The 17,953-nt window shown below is 40.0% G+C and overlaps 1 protein-coding gene across 5 annotated transcripts in view; it reads right to left on the bottom strand.

Moving 5' to 3' along the window:
* Nucleotides 1-17,953, bottom strand: part of zmp:0000000755 (phosphofurin acidic cluster sorting protein 2) — a 44,572-nt gene that overhangs the window by 10,699 nt on the left and 15,920 nt on the right. For 3 of the 5 annotated variants that reach the window (XM_013269092.3, XM_013269093.3, XM_005473906.4), the window contains exons 2-11: nt 15,687-15,774; nt 9,872-9,961; nt 9,030-9,155; nt 7,160-7,322; nt 5,810-5,901; nt 5,542-5,622; nt 5,146-5,205; nt 3,622-3,773; nt 2,492-2,585; nt 1,504-1,587 (exon numbers count right to left, since the gene is read on the bottom strand). In XM_013269092.3, coding sequence (XP_013124546.1) covers nt 1,504-1,587; nt 2,492-2,585; nt 3,622-3,773; nt 5,146-5,205; nt 5,542-5,622; nt 5,810-5,901; nt 7,160-7,322; nt 9,030-9,155; nt 9,872-9,961; nt 15,687-15,774 — 1,030 coding nt within the window. Of the gene's footprint in view, nt 1-1,503; nt 1,588-2,491; nt 2,586-3,621; nt 3,774-5,145; nt 5,206-5,541; nt 5,623-5,809; nt 5,902-7,159; nt 7,323-9,029; nt 9,156-9,871; nt 9,962-10,045; nt 10,188-15,686; nt 15,775-17,953 lie in introns of those variants that run through there. The other 2 variants (XM_019366845.2, XM_019366844.2) reach the window with 2 other exon arrangements.

Genomic DNA, 17,953 nt, shown 5'->3' with positions numbered 1-17,953 from the left:
TTGAGAGAGAAAATCCAACTCAGTCATACCACAAGATTAGTGGAAAACAAAAAATAAAGTGTAAGTGAACACAGGTGTATTTAATGTCACGTCTTTTTCAACATTTCAAAACTGTATAAAACACTATGACAGTTCATTTCTATTAACAAAGAATATTAGCTGGAGTCATGCATTAATTATTGACCAGGGCTCCATGATCCCAGGCCTATGGAAAATAACAGCTAATTTGTCTCTTCTGTAAGTTAGAGAGCTCAGTTAAAATACTTAAAAGACTGAAAAACAAGACCAAAAAAAGAAAAGGAAGAAAGATACAAAAGTACCTTTCAACCTGCAGGGCTGAGTCTAGCCATTTGTCACTTTACAATTTGGATGAAACAGAGCTTTTTCCCAGCAGCCGTTGCAACGTGACGAGAGCAGGTAAGCATGTGTTGCTAATTAAAGCTTTGTTTATCAACTGTTTCATGTCAAATCTGCTGCTGTCAGAAAAAAGCTCCATATGCACTCCATGGGCCAATGAGCTTCCCAGCAACTGTCTCCTGGCAACCGAAATTTTCACCTAACGTTTTATTTGTGTGTCTACAGTAACTCTTATCTATGTGTCTGCATAGTAAAACACACAATTAGAAAGTACTTCAAAGTTTGGATAAAACCACACATTAAAGATGAGTGTCAAAATGTCCAACATACAGTCAAACATACGGTCTTACACTCATTCCTGCATACACACTTCCATATGCACATTAAAAGATCAAGACCTTTAAAAATGAATATTTCTGATTTTTAATTTTTCTTTTTTAAACACTCGCAGGTATTGCATGGCATCTCCAATTCAAACGGCATCAGTTTCTCTTTCTGTGGTTTTTGCGTGAAGCCCTCCTGCTGCCAAGACGAGAGTTGAAAGAGCAGAGGTGGAGGGTGAGGAGGTAGAAAGATACTGGCCTGGTGAATAACTGAGCTCATTTTTTTGAGGTTTGAGATAATGGTGTAAGCAGACCATGACATACGAGATAAAAAAGTCATGGTCTCTTAGCAGGTGGCTGGGGAAACACTGCTCCTGCAGCTTAGATATTCAGTTTGAACTCACTCAGTGGATTGGTGTGCTGAGTGGCTCAGAGGGGGAGCTGGAGCTCGGTGAACAAGGTTAGACCGACCCGACAACACAAGAACAAAAACAAACACAAACACCCCTCTTTCCATCCTCATCAGTCAAGATTTATCCAGCATGAAGCTGCCTTGCCTGCTCTGCTGATCCATAATGGATGACTATGCTGTTTAGTTTGCCTGCCCTTGCACGCTCCCTCCCCTCTTTTCTCTTTCCCGGAAAACAACTAAGACCCACGGGAGCAAAAGGGCACTCAAGTGGAGAGGGTAGGGGGTTGGAAAAGAAAAATGTGAGAAAGGGATGCTCAAGGGTATTAAGTAAAAAAAAAAAAAAGAAGAAGGAAAGACGGGAGACAAAAAAAACAAAACAAAAAAAAATGTATGACTGTTGCAAAAACATACCCCAATGGTTGTGTCTGTGACGCTGTCATCCTGATATCGCCCCCCTTGTACTTTACATCTGTCCACAGTGAGAAAGTCTCCACTCTGGGGGGTAAAACACACATACCAACACATTAGATCATTTTAACCATGAAGCTCACCTTTCTGGTGAAAATAAAAGCTCCAAATGGAAGTGCTCCTGTCATAATTAATGAATTGCAAGATTTGTAACCGTCCCGTTTCACAGGGTAAGTATATATAAATATCTCACCTATAGCGCCCGTACATTTCACTACTGCTTGGTGTAATATATATAAACTCCAGAAGTGCAAGAGGCACATTCCTGTTTTCAATTCTCGTCTTGTTTGAACGGATCTTGTAAAGTGTGATTTATTTAAATATTAGATTAAAGAGTTTACATTCTGGCAGCAAGACATGTTTATGAAGTTCGACTAGAACGTTTGACTGAGTAGCCTGAATTGCTCTGGGCCATTTTATTACAAGCTAAAATGGATTCCCTGATATTTATAAACAGCTCTCGCTCTCTCGCCATCACACTCAACATGTCTCTCTTGTTGTTCAGATGGGCCATAAATTTCTGAGTAGGAGTTCAGGATTGCTCCATCCAATCTTCTCTCTGAGCATGGGAGCATATTTGTGTGCAGTGATGGTGGTGAAAAGGTCATTTTGTGTCAGACCCTATAAATCCTGAAGGACTACAGAGGTGAAATGGGGTATGGACTCAGGACCCAGTCCTTTTTTGCTAGGGTCCACATGGCGGACATGCTAAGAATATCTCCTCTCTAGTATCGTTGGGAATCCCTGAACCACAATATGAACAGAGGGCTGCCAGGAATTTGAACACTGGGGCAATACAGGGGAAAGTCTTTTATGTAACACTGTTTATAAGGACCTCTAAAATAACTGCGAGGCAGAACTTTATAGATAAACAGTGCGACTCAAAGGCATCAGAGGGGTCTGTTCATAGAGTTCGTGCTGATCAACTCACAGGGCATGACATCTCTCTCTGCTGACTTTTTTGGCTGTGGATGCTTCCAATTTCTGTCTGCGAGCTGGAGTGAGACATCCCTTCAAAAAACGGCCTAGAAGCAAGAACAAACATTTGAATTAGAGAAGAACAAACAGTTTAAGTGGGGGAAGCCTTCGGAATGATCGAAACGCTTGTTTTAAGATGTAGTAAAATGGGCATCAAAGTAAGAAAAAAACATTTTTGAACTAATAAAACAAAATTCATATCGCTCTTGTCCATACTACACGTGTCAAACAATTACAGTATACTTTAGAAAACTATGGCCCTTCAAAGCTACATGCAGTCAATAGTCCGAAAGCCCAAAGCATATTTATAAATCAATAACATATAAATTGGCAATTCACAAGAATAATCTGTTGATGTCAAACAGTCCCTGTAAACATGGACTATATATATATAAAAAAAATTGATGTAGCCTCCAGTTCACAGTTCAAGCCTCACCCCTTTGTTCTTCATTACAGCCTGCAGAGGGCAACTTCTCCGGTTACCCAAAGGCATCCGATTGCATACAAGTCAAATGGGAAACAATGCTACTTCTCACTTTATTTCTGAACTCAAACACTTCCCTTATGAGTTTATGGTCTTGGATGTAGCTTAAAGGCTTATTTTATATAGCATAAATACTAAAGCAGCATATGACTTAGGATGTGGCAGGTCAGTACCACATGAGCGAGCAGTATTCTCATGTTCTCAGCCAAATCCTTGGAGATGGTGAACATATCTGTTCATAAATAGGGATGATCTCCATGAAGGGGCATCAGAAAGGACACTGCAGCAGGACAATGACCCTAAACACTGCAGAACAGCTTCAAACAAAATCTGCTTTTTAGAGTGACCCATTCAGAGCTACTGAATCTACTACTACGTAGAATGACGTAGAGAGAGTCACTCACACTGGACATCCTAAAAATATATTACTGAACTGAAAACAGGTTGCAGAAGAAGAATGATTAAAATGCTGTGCTGGTCTGACCTACAGACACGAAGTATCTGTTGTGGTTACTGCTGCTAAAGGTGAAGAATAAGTTCAAGATCAAATTACATATATAAACATTTTATATGGAAAAAAATATGAAAGACAGACATACTTGAGTTTGGGCTTAGGAGTGCTCAGGACGCTCTCATTGTCCTCCATCTCTGGCCCACTGTCACTCTGGTTATACACCTCTAGACTGTCATAGAGTAAGTCCAGATCCTCCTCAACCTCCTGTGTCTGGTCTACTGGGTCAGAGTCCAGGACCTGCCACACAGGATACACACATCATCAGTATCCTGTAATCAGGGATTTGTAATTATGGCCATGGATTAAATAAGGGCAGGGTGTTACTGGGCGCTGTGCATAAGCTAATCACTTTCACAGCTGGAGTAATGGAGCTTCAAGAATGATGAGAACACTGAAAGCTGTAAAATGAAAAACCGTATGTAATATACACATTCCTGCCTTAGTTCAAAGAAGAGCTAATAAAAAGTGAGCGTTAGCGAAGTGCTAAGATGCTGAGGCTTGCTCTACCAGCTGCACAGTGGAGATATATATCATAGGAACTACACACAGCCAGGCTTGTGGACTAATCAGGTGATTAATGCCACTCCATAAGTGCAGGAGCTGGCAGGGAGCAGACAAACACAGTCTGTCCCCTCTCCTCCTCCCGGCTATGTATTTATAGAGTCGCAGCCACAAGGAAGAGATTAGCGACAGGGAACGTGATAAAAGATCATTGGGCCACCTGGAGCTTCCAGAACCATCCAACAAAAAAAAACAAAACAAACAAAAAAAAAAACACCACACACACAAACCACATACAATGGCAATAATGCTGGTGAAAGCATCACTAGGTTAAATATCTCAGACAGAACTTTTTAGATCTAGATCACATATAAACGAATCCCCATTCAGTCTGAAAACCTACATAACTTGTTTTTTTTTAATAGGATTTTTCAGAACATGGATTTCTTGCGACACTAGGAGGAAGAAAGACGACAAACAAGGCAATGCATGTTCCAGGTTTTCCCTATAGATTTCTTACAGTTCAAGGATAATTATTTTCATCCAAACGGCTTAACACAGATTACGCACTAATGGACATGTAGGGGTTGCTGCATACAATTTGTCAATGTCCTGCTGATGACCTGATTACAAGGCATTATGCTGAGAGACATTTATTCATAACAAGAGTGCAAATCTAAATAATACATTTTGTATTGCATTAAGTAGTAAAAAATAAGATGGTTAATGGATTCCAGATATAAATTGCTGCTAATGGAAATGCACATCTGTGAGCAGAAATGTAATGCAGCGTAATGATGCTTGTAACCCTGTTGTGGCAGTGATTTCTTTACTGGTGATTGCCCTCTAGTCAGGAGCACATTAGCAGTGATGTAACAGAATGCTGCTTAGACAGTCAATACTGAGATTATTCCGTCCTGCCTCGAGGGTAATTTACTAAATGCAAGTTTCACAGCTGACCTCTAGAAGATTTCATAAGAGAAGGACAGAAATTCCTGGGGGCACAGCGAGGAGGATGCTGTATCCCTCATTTGCTTTGACATTGAACATGTTCTTATGCGGTGTCATTTCAAACAAATGCAATTACCTTTTTTTTTTCGCAACTCACCTCATCGGTCACCTTGAACCTCTTCAGCAAGGCCACAAATTTCTGCTTAAAGTTAGGTTGCTGCAACAGAAAAACAGAAAAAACCTCATGCAGTTACGAGAGAAGGATTAACAGAATAGGAGGATACCAAGTCACAGCTAAATAAGCACGATAGCTCGGCTCCAGGTAACTGTTCACTGGATTACATATTCAGAGCTGTTCTATGTAAAGGCCATTTTAGCCACTTCACTGGGTTCATTTACACGTTTGTCCACATTGTCTTAATGGCCTGAACAAGGAACACAGTGTGTGCTTTCCCTTAAAAGCTTGTAGAGAAGCAAACACAGGTTTTAAGCTATTCACAAAGTGACTGCTGAGCATGGAAAACTGCATATAGTGGAAAAGAAAGCTACTAACCCTAGTCATGGAAGTGGTTCGGATCATTTTCCTGCGGGCCTTCTTTGGCTTCCTGACCTCGTCGTCTTCATCATAAAGATCCTGAAATAGAGAAATGATAAAAATCAATCTCTTATATTTTTATAAACACAGAAAAAGACATCATTACAAAACCCCTCAACTTCTTGTATAACATTTGATGTAGACTTCTTTTGTTTATATGAGAGATTTTATTTCTTGGTGTATGTACTATACATTTGTCTGGATCTAAACACTCTCTGGCACGAACCTGGCCGTGAACTGCGTCATCACTGGCCTCTTGCTCTGACGAATAGCTGTCGTCATCGTCCTCAGAATAGTTATCCATATCTGGGGAGCGGTCTGAGGTAGGCCAACCACACACACAAACAAAAACATTAAAATATATGTCTAGCAGAATATATTTAGACTTACATTAGCAGCATTACACCAAAAAGGTTAAAATAAAAATAAAAATTTTGAAAAGACACGTCTTTTCTAAAAGTTTAAAAGACAGAAATACAAAGGGGGAAACAATAATCCAAGATGACTGCAATATCTAATAAAACAATGGTTCTGGTTCTAAAACTTGTTCTGGTCAGGAATTTATTAAGTGAAACCTCCTAAACTTAATGTTTAACATGGTTTTCTTCACTAAATATTCTTCTTACCCTGCCAGTGGAAAGCACAATGTCTCACACATACCAAACTGCATAATGCTAATAAGATGTAAATCAAGCTGTTATTAAATGTTTAGTCTATTTTTCCACACATATCAGGGTGAAGCCAAAGGCAGTTTTACACTTTGTGCGGGGAAAGTTTTTCAATTTTCTGCCTAATGTTCTTCTGTGTGTTAATAGTAGACTGTTTCGGCTACAGGACAAGAATAATGGGCAAAATATATGGGAATGCAAAAATGCACGGAAAAGCTCTTTTTGTTTAGTTTTAATGTCTAATGGTTAATAAATTCTGTGTTATCTGAACTAGACATAATTTTAAAGAGGCAGTTTCTTAGCTTGACAGCTGAGGGCAAATCAGGTGATGGAATATCTTTACTTTTTATTTTTTTGGTAACTCTTAATGCAGACTTCCTTTTGCCCGTCAAACATCCTGTTCTGTGTTCCTAGGTGGGATGGATGCTATTAAAGATCACTGCAGAGGAGAGAAAGACAAACATCTTTTCTTCCCTCAGAGTGACACCAGTTTAATACTTGGTGCATGAGCTCATCTGTTATGTTAGAGCGGCCTCACTAATAACATCCAGAACAGCGACGGATCAGCACAGCGGGATAACGGCACGGAGTCCGAATAGGGCCCAGTATTTCTCCTCAGTCCAGAATTAGAGTGGTGTAAGGTAATAGGCCCTACATCTGTTCAACTCTCAAATCAACATTACAACCATAGCTGAAGAGAATAACATATCCTTGGCCACAGCATGGCCTGGGATTAATAGAGTTTATTCTGTCCTCAGTTGGGAAATAGAAGCCATGTGGAAGGAGGGAAGAAAGAGGCCTGGGTAGGGTGAGCTGGCTAAAATTACAAGCAGAACTTGGCTGGGCAGCATGGGTGCAGGCCTGTCTAACAGACCCAACACAGGCAGGTGAGAGATTGCTGTGCCCACCTGAGGTTTTGGTCTTGCGGCCAGCCTGGCCGCTACCATCCTCGTGGTCGATGGGCTGGCTGGAAAGAGAGTACACGCTGATCTCCGCCACACGCACTGGCGCCTCCTTTACGTTGCTATGGAGACCCAGAATCTGTCCTCCGTCTGTTGGGTGTTGCATCACCTGGACATAGTTCAACATTGAGGCCAGGAATAATTTTTTAGAATGCATTCAAATGACAAACAGGCTAAAAACTGAGGTATTAAAACCCCCCACTTTAATCTTATTTTATCCCTCACTGAAAAGTTCCTGATATGTTTCCTTTATTAACGTTTTTGCTGAGACTTCATGACGTCTATACTTGCTGTGTATATCAATCTTTTGGAGCTACGCTGGAGCAGGAGGGATCAAATATTGAAAATACAAACGTTTTTCGCAGCAGACAATCAGGATGGAAGAATTTTTCTCTTTACAGAGCAGATAACCATCCAACAGAGATCAAAATGGCTTCGACTACACTACTTTACACTCACAGAGATTTACCAACTGACTACAAGCAGACAGCTATGCTACGTCTAAATAAATCTTCATTAGCACAAAAACTGAATGTCTAAAGGAGCCAAGCCAATTTGAGCATATCACCCAGACAAACAGAATAACACAGTTTACATAAACTGTTTTGAATCAGATGAGAAGGAATGAGCTTTCGTTCCGAGCTCCATCTGTGGGGTGCTTTCAATATTTCACTTGATGAATTGCTGTACAGAGAGTGGGCTCATTTTGCTCAAACGCTGACAGGGGTGCACTTTGAATGTTCCATTCAAAGTCCAATAAGCGACTTCCTCCTACACAATGCTTCAATAGTTTCAGAATGAGGGCACAAGAGGGTTTACGCCACAGCAGATGACAACGTAATTACCCAACAGCATCCAATAATGGCCTATCTAGCTTTATTCATAGAGGTCTGGGAGTTGCTTCATTGCAGCAAACACCAACAGCACAACAGCTGAGTGGTATTTTAAAATACAATAATGCATTAGTCTGGCTTCCAGATGTCCATCAATTGCTGTCCTGGGGCTCCTGCTGGAAAATAACTTTGGAGAGGCCCATCAGCAGCTGTAATGACAACTGTCACCTTTTTCTTTCTACAGATAAACGTGGAACTCAATAATTATGTCTAAACCTCTGCCTTTACAGCTATCTGCCTCACATACAAACTAATTATGCCCAGAGCAAAGACTTTTTCCTAAAAAAACCCAAACAAACACCCAAATCATGGAGCACACTCGGCTTTGTACAGTTTTGAGGGGACGACAGTTATTGATCAGTGATCTTTGCTTGTTTGCAGAGAGTGAATACAGTGCAACGACTGACAGCAACCAAAAGTTTCAACGTCTGATATCAACACTGATAACAGAAAAACAAATACGGCCGTTTTGATAGTCAAATATAGCAGTTTGATGGCCAAAGATACGTGCAGGATCCAGCTGAGCTCTGTACTCACATTAACGGACTGCAATCAAGGCAAAAAAAATATTCCACTTCAAACAAACATCCAGCTCTCACTCAGGTATTTCTGCACAGCATGCCTGATTGCACTGTTTTTATACAAGTGCATATGAAGGCAGATCCAGATGGTTCATAATCTCATACGGCAATATGTGTGATGACTGAGTCATCTGAGAGAAAAAAAAAAAGTGCATCACAGGAGGGCCTCTCTCTCTGGCAACCAAGACATGATAAACAGAAGCAAATAGCCATGTCAATCACTGTGAAAGAAGAATGCCATCGCAGGCTCCAAGCAAAATGAAATGTTCCTCAAGAACAGCTTACAATGAAACAAAAGTAAGTGAGTGAAATAGCTGCCTTAGTTAAGACATTGTCCAGTACCTCTGCCATATTGATAACTCCCACAGCCAAAGTCTTGTAGCCCAGGATGGTTCGGTTCTTGTAACGTTTCCTCCTCTGCAGCATAATCTGCAGCCTATTGGCATCCCGCTTCAGAAAATGGGGGTACTGAAAATAAGAAAAATCAAGTAAGACAAGCAAAATAATAAATTCATTATGTCCTGTAAAACGTAAGAGCTTTTGCTGCATACTTATAAAACATTTCTGACTGTTTTTACTTCCAGGCAGTATTTTATCCTGATCTGACAAATATTTAGATGCCCAACACATAACTGCCATCAAACGCAGCATATACTGTGGCAATGGGCATATTATTAAAGTCATCAGATATATCGGGTATTTTACCAACCAATGTGCTCCTTGGAGAGCCATTGAAGAATTTAAATTTTCACAACTAGAGCCCATAAATGCATTTATGAGCAAACTGCGTCACTTTTTTCTCAACATTTAACTGTGCTAAGGATGTACTCGCCTCCCTCGGAAGTCACACCGTCCCAGATCCTTACATGTCATCTCCATCTTTCCAGCATCAAGCCTTCACTCAACATCACTGTAATTTCAGCCAGTTCTTACTCTTCTGAACTTTGGCATTTTTACCTTTTATACAACTTTATAAAACTCATTCACTTAATTTTTCACCTCTATAAACTGCATTCTACTATTGCAGTCTACAAATGCCTTAAAAATGTCAACAAGAACAACACAGGACATGCTGCACAACTTCAATCTATAAATGGGGTAGACAACAGATTCCACACGCTCTTGCTCCTCAAGTAACTGCCATATTTGTGTGAGAATTCACAGTATAATGTCAGAGCGCTTGCCTGCAGTGAGAATGTGAGCTCCAGATCTGTCTCCATCAGTCCACTGGGTGGGAGGACATACTCATTTGATCTCAGAAGACGCTTAGAACCCTGTAGGAGACAAAGCAAAGCAAAATGTCACAAAAACGCTAGACAAAAACTCATCACACCCAGGGACTTCCAGGAGTGACTTACTCTTACTTGAAAACACCATAAGCCTGTTCTAAAAATAAAAATGACAGTGTTTGCTGTTGAAACTGGGAACTGTTACACTCCCAAGCCCTCTTGCGGCGCGACTGTCTGTTCTGTGTTGCGGGGGATCCTTTCCGGAGCTGAGAGAAATTGGTGGAAATTTGAAACACCTGGTCAGTGTTCGGCACAGCTATTTAAACACTGCTTTCCTGTGGACATGTGCTGGGGCCTTTGCCTCACAGCCCTTCTTCATTGCTTAAAACCACAGCTAGAGTTACAGTCATGGCCGGTGAGACGGTCATGACCGGTATGTTCCAATGTGACACTGGGAAGGACTAGTGGTCCAATCCTGGCTCAAAAAATATATATCAGGTAATGCTGACAACAGACTGATCAAAACCATTCAATTTGTTTTTTGTTTGCAGCCACTCATTAGAAGCACTGCACAAGTTCCTAGCAGGAGAGCTAACAGCATGTAGGAGGCATCAGCTTTTCTTTATTTGTTTGCAGTAGTTTATGATCAACAGCAGTTATGTGAGTTGATAAAAGCTCTGTTGCTGACGACCATGTCTGTTCTGTCTGTTTTGCTGTCAGTGTTTAACTTGTTTGGAAGGATTTATTGTTTTTTCTGTAACATGACATGTCCTCAACTTGGCTGTTGCTTTACAGCTATACTATATAAGTAATGCACGTGTGAAGTCATGCACCCACAGTGAAACTGTGAGGATACAGAATTGGAACTAGTAAGACCATAAATGGTGCAATGAACCAAAATGAGACTTCTGCAAATAAATTAGGTGAATACTGTAAAACATTCCCATTTCTCATTGTCTTTATCTGGGTTGCATGGATTACTTTTACTAATAAATATAAACTCAGTAAGTTTCTATTCTTGGATGCGTTTATTTGTTACAGTTTATCTCATAAAGCATTAAGAAAGCAATGGACATAAGAGGACATAAAACAGCAATTCCTAGTCTCATCCTGAAAGTGAGAATTAGAGCGTATTATTTTAACACTGGTATTGGACAGGTACTTGGTACTGGCAGATATCCAAAACAAAGGCTGAAAGCACTTGTTTGGTTTTCATCAGGGCAAAGAAAAAACAGTTAAAAAACACAAGATCAGAGACATTAAATCATTAGATGCTACTTGGTTGATAAATTGACTAAAAATCCTCGACACAAAGATCAAAGAACAACTGAAAAAAAAAAAAAAAAATCTAAACAAATCACATTTTATTTTTTCTTAACCGGTTATTAATGCAGACAACAGTGAGTGAGTGTGCATACCCTATTTTAGTACCAGCCTCCTTCACATTCACACATTTATGCAGATTCGCGCCTTGTGGTAGCCTAGTACAAACAGTCCTCAACTCCTTTGCTTCTACTAGGATAAGTTAAATAGCTTGTGCTAATATATTTAAACCAGCAACTCTCTAATCAAAAGCCTGCTATACTCAACATATTGGAAACACCTGTGAGTATTCTTAATCATACTTTGAGAGCGATCTCTACTTCACGCAGAACTAAGAGCATAACACTAAGACAGTTATTAGTATAAATACATTCACACAGCTATTGTATTACACTTTTTATTTCAACTGATATTCAAGCTACTACTCAAAACCAAAATTAGCTTCATTACCTAATGCTTTCTATTCTTGTAGAGAATTGTCTGTTAATCCGGTTGAGAAAGTCTCTTCACCTAAGCTAATACTGGGTTCTGGCACAATGATATGGTGACCTAACATTCTTGGGGGATTTAAATGGCACAGGCTGAATGCCGTGTCTTCCATAAGTGTAAATGTAAAGACAGCAACACACGGCGTGTCCTCAGATGACCTGTCTCAGCCCTCAGCAGTTCCTTAGATTTCTGTGATATGTCTTGGATTAAAGCCTCTCGTGTTCCTTGCCAAATTACAGATTTCCACAACTAAGCGTCTTTTTCTCCCTCTTATAAACTTAAAAGTGGGAACTAAAGTGTGATTATGAGGAAATAAATGGCATGTCAAGCCTTTGGCTCCTGATGTTTTGCCAGAGTGGCAGTGCTGTGTCATCCCATTGACAGCTATAAAATTTTCATAAATACTCAAAGCTTGGTTCAGGTATGTGCTCTATCTGATGATAGAATTAAATAAGACTTGGTGAGCAGTATGGAGTAGTGAGGATATCCAGTGTCTGTCTTAATACCCAGGAGAGAAACTCATGGAACAGTCCCACGCAGTGGGTACGACATTGGATCTGACTGTTGCAAGAGCTGCCAAATCATGTAACAGATACCAAATAAAATAGTTGAATGTGTGCTGAGGAATCATCACAAGACACCAGAGGGTTCACTTTACACTGCAATATACTTCAGGTGAGATGGCTTGTAAAATCTTGTTCCAAGTGATAATGCGTGGATCTGTCTGTATGTCCTTGTGATTAAGTGGCTTCCTTTTCAAGGCATTCTTTGGCAAATTGGACAAATTGAACTAAACAGGACCTAGCTCTGTCACAGATTCTATTTGCAGCTTTTAGGCATAAAATTTATAGGCACTGTAGACACTGAAGTAGTTTGCAGCTGATTGCAAAGCAGGTCAAATGAGAATTAGCACCTCCGGATCTGATACCACTGCCCTTAGTTACAAAAGGGTGGACTGCCTGCCATATGTTGGGAAAGAGTAGTTGCCTCAAGTCAAGTAGTAAAAGTAACTCAAGAGTTTTGTTCACAAGTGGGAAAGAATAGAGTTAGAGATTGACAGAGGGATCTGCAGGTGCTGTAACAGTGAAGATCGAGCTGAGCCTAAAACTCACAGTTTAACAGATGAACTATGAAAACATCCTCTCACATAGTCACAACCTGTTAGTAGTGAGAAAGTACCAAGGTTTTAGGTACAAGCAGCAGTAATTAGGTTTCTACAAAGAACCTACTTTGACTGTTTCCTTGGCAACCCAGAAAAAAAGAGTAATTAGATGATCGGATTGTTCGTTCATCGTTTTAAAGTTTTATCAATATAATGGTGCAGATATGTATCACCACAACACACACATGCATACACACATATATTTCATTATACAAACTTAAACCCTTTTGTTATGTTTCTAGTACTGAGCAATCATGTGAAAATAAAGGGTAATAAACAATTTTTCTGTGACACAATGTGGGATGGCAATAGGAAAACCACTTATGTAAGTATTTAACATATTTAATATGACATTGCCTCGGGGTACAAGAACTCTTTTTTTTTAGCTTCATAAAATAATTGTTAAGCACTCCACTGTGTCCACATCCAGAACTGGTTTAAGTACTTCTATGTCTTTAAAATTCAATGCAGCAAGAACACAATGCAATGTTCTAGCTTAAATCACAAAAGGTGATAGAGAACAATGTGTATTTCAAAAGCAGAAGGTGAGACATTAAAGAACCGATACAAAACTTTAAAGGACTGAGAGTTAAAGGATGTTAACCGTTGCTGACACTTAACAATCATTCATTTCTTTTTCTATCTAACCTAATGGCACGATATGCTCCAGAGAGGAACGTGCTGCCAGTGCCTCAACAGTACCTGCAGCTTTTGTTAAGTATGGATATATTTATATAAAAAATAAGGTCAAATCTCTGTCCAAGTCTGACCTTGTCACTAACTTGAGCTACAAAGAGGCCTTATATGCACCCTCATGCTCACTGGCTAGTACAATGAATCAAGGCACAAAAGCAGAACACTCTGAAACTGCATGACATGCATTAACAATACAGAGCCTTGGCAAGGAAAGCTTGTACTGAATGTCCTTTGGCCCTCCCTTTCTCTCATCCTCGCTCCCCTGCTGCAAACTTTGACTGTCTTTCTGGGGCCAGATGGGCTATGTTACAGACCTTCTCCCAAGCTTTACAAGCCTGTGAAAACAAGTTCAACTATACACCGTCTCAAGGTTTCCTTTTTAAACATTTTCAATTCCCTTAATTGGACCCCCACCCACCCCCTTTTTTTGTTGCAGTAATGAGAAGGATTAAGGGTAGGGATAAGAGCTCAATGTGAAATTGTATTAAATAGATTTTAAAGGTTTTGAGGCTTCTGCTTTCACCCAACACAGTGCAATTCAGACGTGCACAAACACATAATTGGATCATATCTAAGTATACTGCAAATGCAAGTGCTTCGGACAACAACTTGCACTAAAATGAGAACTGAATGATGTTCTCCTATCACAATCCAGATGACACTAAGGCCTACCCACAGCCTCAGTCAACTGTACACAGAAAAGACAGGAAAAAATTTGGGATCATAGAGTACACATGTAGAAGCAACATATGGAAAAATATGTATGTCTACTTGAAAAGAGCCAGACAAAAATAAAAAAAAAACAAAAAAAACTTTTTGCAGACTAAAATGCAATGTCATCATTCTTTCTGCTTCAGTTTAAGCAGACGATCCAAATGATTAGTCTTTACATGGGCTCTGTGTGTGCATGCAGGCCACTTAACCTAATGAGGCCCAGAGAAAGAATAGAGAAGGCCACAGACCGTGCTGAAGAGACAACCCGATGACATGCAGTAATGAAGCTTTGTCATTTACTGACTGAAAACAAAGCCGTTCCTTTCCTCTGTCATCCTCCCCGACTGTCTCTTTATCCCCTCAGTGTCTCTGTTCTCTCTAACCAAACCTGCTAGAAATTGCATTTAATGCTCCAGTTCCAGAGCCATCGTCAACAGAGCTTCGCTCTGCTGTCCTCCGGGCAGCTCAGCCGAAATGGAGAGATTTCACGCTCTGGAGCCGGTGTAGCTCATGGATAAAGCCACATTTGGTTGCTTTCTTTCTCCTTCAGGATGACAGTAAAGAGAGGATGATTTGTTCCTCCTAGAACAGAATTGTCCAGTCCAGCACTACATAGACCCATTTTCAATTAAATATATTAAAAAAATTAAAAAAAAGGGGGGGGGGTAATTTTGAGAGTGGAATTTAAAAAAAGTCAAACAACTAAGAGTGGAATTTTTTTTTTTTATAAAGTGTCTTTTATATTCCAAAAAATTATTTCCATTTAACTGGAAATAGTAAAAAACATGACAGTACAACTTTGTACTTTAATCTCCATGTAAACCCAGGCTTCATAATGTTAAGTGAGGTCTCTGTTGAGGCCATTTGGTCTAAAAAACAAACAAACTCATCATATTCATATATTTTAGGGGTCGTTGTTTTGACAGATAATTAATTTGTTTAAAAAAACTGTCTAAAACACTCAGCTTTTTTAAACCTGACATTAAAATCACATACAAAGTAACCTCCATACAATATGTTGAACGCAAATGTTGAATAACACCGAGATTAGGCGAGGCATGCATGCACAAGCAATCAATGAAAGATACACAATCCGTCTTAAGGTGCTAATGCTACTGCTTAGCATGGTAATGCCAGTCTGCCATTTAAGGAACCTGAGAGCACGTGACTCACACAGCTTCCTGTTCACCTAGGGAGGTTTTTTCTTTTTAATCAACCAACAGGATTACTAGCTTGTCTTCTCAGTGTCTAGGCTTTGCAATTACATTCAACAGCATAAAGTAAAGACTTCAGAAGCAGTGAAGCACAGACTCCAGATGGTGACACACCGCTATCTTACAACTGAGCCTGTTATTCCAATCACACTAGGGAGATTAACCCACCCACCTGTATTTTGACGGCTATAGACAGAGAGTTCAGCTCTTTATCCAGTTCTTTGAGGACGACCAGCTTTTTCAGTGTGAGGGTGCAGAGCCTGTGGAAAAGAAAACAACAGAGGTTTAGAAAAAGACCAGAGTAAAGGCACAAGTACAGGAGCACCTTCATTACTTGATGTGGAATCTCAGTAAAAAACAAAACAAAACACAAAAACACCCAGCCCACATGACAGTGCTCACTGCTGCCACAGTCTTCTCTTGTCTTGGTCTGCATGCATGGCAGTAATAATAGACAATATCCAGAAATCAAAGCAAGAAGCTAAGTGTTCAAGCCTACTTCTATTCAGCTTTGTGTCCTCTTAGGGAAAAATCTATGGCCTTTTTGTAAACAGATGACACGCAAAAGTGCTGCTGCTTTACAATTCATACTGTCTGGTTAATGGGCAAATTCCTTCTAAAAGATGGCATAGCACAGATGCTTTGACAAGCCACAAAGCAGTAAAGTACCATTAGTGAAGCCTGCAAATGCTGTTTGAGCATGATGCTACACATTAAAATGCTGAGCACAGAGGCTTATGGGATTCACTGCCGTGTTTATGATTAAATAAGATGAGGAAAAATTTGTTGTTGTTTTTTGTAAGTGGGAACTGTTAAGCTGTGATCCAGGATGGGTGAAGTACAATGAAGCAATCGAATACAGTAACATATAATGTTTAATCAGGAGAAAAAACCCCCCACACAAACACACACAAAGAAAATGCACACAAACACACACACAAAATTCCTTTCCTCTTTCACGGCTATACAGCTATTTTACAATTCTGCTTCCTTTCACCCACACCAGCTCCCCCCCCAAAAAACTTCCCTCTGCAGTGAGATACTCCACAAAAAAGTCAACAACTCTCAGGCCAAGTTTACTAAACTTCCTCCTGACCCACTTTTCCCACCAGCCCTGTTGGATTAAATTGTGATCAGCTTGAGCCAGAGATGCAGACAAGAAAGAAAAACAAATCAAACAAATAACTATCCAATCACTCAATTTTTTTTCAAGAGCCACTTCATCCAGGCACTTCCTGCTAGACGACTATGATTCACAAAGACTCATACTGTTCAGTACAAAGAAAAATGTGGTGTTGCAGATGACAAAAATGGAGTGGTTGTTTATTATTCCACACAGGAGGATGACAAACACCGTTTGTTTTTTTTGTTTTTGTGTTTTTACTGCTGCTAAAGGCTCAAAGATAGCTTTAACAATTAAAATAACAGTTTAAAATACGATTTTAAGAACAAATTGTATAATAACACTATATTTTATTATACAGCTTCAAATGAGATAAAGACCACTAAATTCCAAGGGAGGTTTTTCCAAGTGTCCCAAAATATTTATACACATTCAGTTATGAATTAAAAAAAATATATCTGAACAGGTCAGGAACTCGGTGTTCCTATGATGACTCTCTCTAGGCCCACTTAGTGATGACAGTCCACTTGGCTGCATAAAGTACCTCATCTGCCTTGGAATAACAGTTGCAAATCTATTTGAGGTTGGAGTAATTAAATGTTAAATCTTCTAGGTAATGCACGGATTCAGCTTGCCTTCCTGTGAGGATGACTCATCAGTCGGCCATAGCTCTCTGTCAGGACACAAGGAGAGAGAGAGAGAGACCGAAAGTAGGGCTGATGGTTTAACAACATCTCTATCCCATCACAGCTATCTCTCCTCGCACACACTCACTCTGCAGACTCTGATTCACATGTAATCAAAACGGCTTCAGGCGCTGAAGGGGGTCACCTAGGGTACTGGGGATTTTTTTTATTATTATTATTATTATTAGAAGTGTTATCACCACTCCTGCCTGCCAGTGTGTTGTGTTGTAAGTGAAACTCATGGCCATCTGTTGTGGCCTGGTGCCAGGCTGGCCCTGTGCTCCTACATAGAGCCAGTTTACTTTGCCACTCAAACTGTGATTTCAGTGACAAACCAGGTGTAGCACAAAAGCACTAATCAGTGTGGTAAAATAAGTAGTACACAATTGTTCAAGGACATTTTAACTAGTTTCAGAAAGGATTGTGATGGTGTGTGATTTTTATTAACAGAAGGGGGGGGGCTGCTATTTGTGTGTGGTCTCCCTTCCACTTAATAGACACTGGCACACGCTCAACATAAAAATAGGGGCTTGCAGGAGTCCTTCACAAGTTGCATTAATCCTCCTTTTTTTTCCTCTTTCCCAACATTCCCACATTTCCCGAGAGACCCTGGGGTGGAATCATAGCACG

This window comes from Oreochromis niloticus, linkage group LG13, assembly GCF_001858045.2.
Source record: "Oreochromis niloticus isolate F11D_XX linkage group LG13, O_niloticus_UMD_NMBU, whole genome shotgun sequence".
Classification (NCBI taxonomy): Eukaryota; Metazoa; Chordata; class Actinopteri; order Cichliformes; family Cichlidae; genus Oreochromis; species Oreochromis niloticus.
The sequence above is the reverse complement of the archived record's forward strand: the minus strand, read 5'-3'. Positions and strand labels throughout refer to the sequence as shown.